The 3,241-nt window shown below is 59.6% G+C and overlaps 1 protein-coding gene across 1 annotated transcript in view; it reads left to right on the top strand.

Moving 5' to 3' along the window:
* The first annotated feature begins 204 nt into the window (after positions 1-204).
* FMNL3 (formin like 3) overlaps positions 205-3,241 on the top strand; it is a 19,604-nt gene continuing 16,567 nt past the window's right edge. Inside the window, exons 1-3 of the mRNA XM_030884741.2 lie at positions 205-282; positions 1,920-2,000; positions 2,197-2,273. Coding sequence (XP_030740601.1) covers positions 205-282; positions 1,920-2,000; positions 2,197-2,273 — 236 coding nt within the window. The remainder of the gene's footprint in view (positions 283-1,919; positions 2,001-2,196; positions 2,274-3,241) is intronic.

A 3,241-nucleotide genomic window follows, 5' to 3' on the forward strand; every position in this document is an offset into this window, starting at 1 on the left:
TGGATCCCATGGTCTGCAGCCAAACTGGGCTCAGTGTGGAAGGGGGGCAGGGAGACCTGCCGGCCTTCCCCATGCATGCCTCACCAGAGGCGGCATGACATGGTGAAGTCCGCAGGGCCAGGCGGGAAAGCGGGCCAGCCCTTCGGGTCTCGAGTGGGGCCGAGGCTTGTGCTCTGTTGACTGGCATTCCCTTCGCAGAGCTCCATGAACCTGCCTCCCGACAAGGCCCGGCTCCTGCGGCAGTATGACAATGAGAAGAAGTGGGATCTGATCTGTGACCAGGTATGGACTTTGGGACCCCAGTCCCAGCTGTCACTGTCTAGGACTCCAGTCTGCCCTTCTGTGCCAGCAGGCCGCTCAGGCCGGTGGCTGTGACATTTCTGGACGATAGCAGCAAAGATCTGCGTGTGGCGCTGGGCAGCCTGCCCTTCCTTGCCCAGCGGTTCCCGCGGTGCTGTCTGGCTTTCTGCTCAGAGGGCAGTGTCCTGATGGTGGTTTATGTGGGGCGGTAGGTCAGCTGCGGAGGAGTCTGGTCATCTGCCCAGCAGAGCCTCTTTCTACCTTTCCCCAGAGTTAGGGCAACGCCTGGCAAAGGGTGATGTATTGCTCTCTGCTCTGACCTGGCAACTAGCAGGGGTTTCCCTCATTCTGTTTACAGGCCTCTAGGAATGGGAAGCCCCAGCCCCCTGGCCTCCTGCTACACAGCTCGTAACAGCTAGTGTTTAGAGCTGGAAGAGAATGTGGAGAGCTTTACTGAGCTCAGAAGTGAGCTCTGTCAGCACCTTGGCCTTGCTCCTTCCCCCGCCTGCATCTGCGGATCAGCAGCCCGCCCCGCCCCGGGAGCTGAGCTGGGGCAGCCTGGGTGCGGGACCAGGAGAAACTGCCTTCGCCCCTCCCTTCTCGGGAGGCAGAGGAATGCCTGCGGACAGCATGTGGGCAGGTGCCGGTCACCAGCACTTTGCCAGAGAGCCTATTGTAAGCTTCTTTTCACGTTGTGGACAAAATAACAATAAACATCAAAACCAAACTCGCTGCCGGCGAGTCAATTCTGACTCATAGTGGTGACTCCAGAGGACAGGGTCGAACTGTCCTGTGACTTCCAACTTTTTAACAGGATTAGGAAACCTAATTTTTGACCTCTACGGAACAGCTGGTGGATTCAAACCGCTGACTCAGGTTAACAGCCCAGCGCATAATCCCCTGCATGGAAACAACGTTGTTGCTAGGGGCTGCGGAGTCATTGCCAGCTCATCACCACCTTACGCACCACAGAGGGAATCCTGGCGGGTCCTGCCCGTCTCCACCGCTGTTCCTCAGCTCGAAGCCCGTGCTGCAGCCATGGTGTCCATCCAGCCCCTCGAGGGCTGCCCTCCACTTTACCCTGACGCCCTCCTCCGGGAACTGGTCTCTCCTGACAGCGTGTCCAAAGCCTGTCAGACAAGTCTCACTGTCCTCGCCGGCCGTGGTTTGCCCTTGTCCCCGGCACTTTTTCGGCATGCCCCCCAGCAGCACAATGCAGACACCTCACTGCTTCTCCAGCCTTCTTTTTCAAGTCCGGCCAGCACGTGGGGCAGATGAGGCCACCGAAAAAGCCATGACGTGGGTCAGCCGCACCTTCATCCTCAGAGCGACCTGGCTTTTCCGCACGCTCAGGGTCTGTGCAGCAGATCTACCGAGGGCCTGCCTAGTGATGGCGGCCAACGCTTATTCAGGACGGAACTCTTCTATCTCCCGAAGTCTCTGACCGCACCCTCACAGACCAGTGTTTCCCTCGTTGGAGGATGGGTCCAGCTGGGGCCCCGGTATGACCAGGCACCTTATTGGAAGACTGACTGTCGCCACCTCGGCCATTCTGAGCACTGTACTTCCTGAGCCTGTCCCAGAACTCAGGTATACACATGTACCTGCTTCCCTTACAGGAACGCTTCCAGGTGAAGAATCCCCCCCACACATACATCCAAAAACTCCAGAGCTTCTTGGACCCCAGCGTCACTCGGAAGGTGATGTTGGGTCTGGGGGGGATGCCCTGTCTTGTGGGTGGGCCCCCGGTTGGGAATTGAGTGTCCGGGCCCAGAGTGGCTGACAGACACATCGTGGCAGGAGGGCCTGTGGTGACCCTTTGCGTCCCCTCCCTTGGTTGGTGCTCTGACACCGTATGGGGGCCTCCGTCGGTGACAGAACATTCAATGTTCGCAGAAGTTCAGGAGGAGGGTGCAGGAGTCCACCAAAGTCCTGCGGGAGCTGGAGATCTCACTTCGAACCAACCACATTGGGTGAGTTGGGTTAGGACCTCGGAGCCTCGCCACCTGGCACACGCTGCCTTGGTGTCCTCTGAGGATGGATGGCCTGGATGCTGCTGGCAAATGTGGGGCCTCTTTGGGGGCTTGGCCTGGGGCTTTGAGTGGAAGGTGTTCCCACAACAGCTGAGATTCCAGTCTACCTGTGGCTGAGGGCAAGGTCGGGGTGGCCTGTCGAAGGCTGGGAGTCCGGGGTGGGGGCACACTGCACTGGGGAGCTAAGCCTCCTTCCTGGACTGTGATTGCCCAGAAAGCCGATGTGCCTGTTTGGGAGCGGCCAGTGTTAGCTCGTGAGCAGCAGCAGCAGTAGCAGCATCACGAGGCCCTGAGAAAGAAGACCCAGGAGGGCGGGCCCCAAATGAATGACTTCTGGGTTCACAGACCCTGGTGTTCCCAACCCATGGCCAGGGCCCCGGGAACGTCGTGCGTATTTTTTGCGCTGCTGGGGAAGCATACCTTGCTGAGCGGGCAGAGGGGTCCAAGCGTGAGGTTCAGCGAAAGAGGACCAGCTAGAGGGCATCTGATGAAAGAGAGAGAGAGAGAGAGAGAGCATACAGGTGTACACATGGGACAGTGCAGCCCCCAGCCTCCACTGGCAGGGTCGAGCCTTGGCAGAGGGGCCAGGGCTGGTGGGGCTAGGGTTCTAGGTAGGTGCTAGCCCCAGGCTCCTGGGCTCCCTGGGAGCAGGGTTGGAAAGGGCCACCTGACATCAGCAGCCTTTCTCTCCTGCTCACGGTAGCCACCCACGTGCCCACCACCAGGCCGGGCCTGCCCAGAGCTCTCTGTAGGGTGGGGGCCCACCTGTCTGTGGCCAGCTGAAGCAGCAGTCACAGGGTAGTGGCCCAGGCAGGACAGGAAAGGGATGGTCCCTGGCTTCAGTAGCTGTGCTTGGAGCAAGGCTTCCCCGCCCATCTGTGAAGCAGGCACTGAAACACAGAGAGAGA

Source organism: Echinops telfairi, unplaced genomic scaffold (genome assembly GCF_000313985.2).
Source record: "Echinops telfairi isolate 266 unplaced genomic scaffold, ASM31398v2 ScPeMD7_12;HRSCAF=54, whole genome shotgun sequence".
NCBI lineage: Eukaryota > Metazoa > Chordata > Mammalia > Afrosoricida > Tenrecidae > Echinops > Echinops telfairi.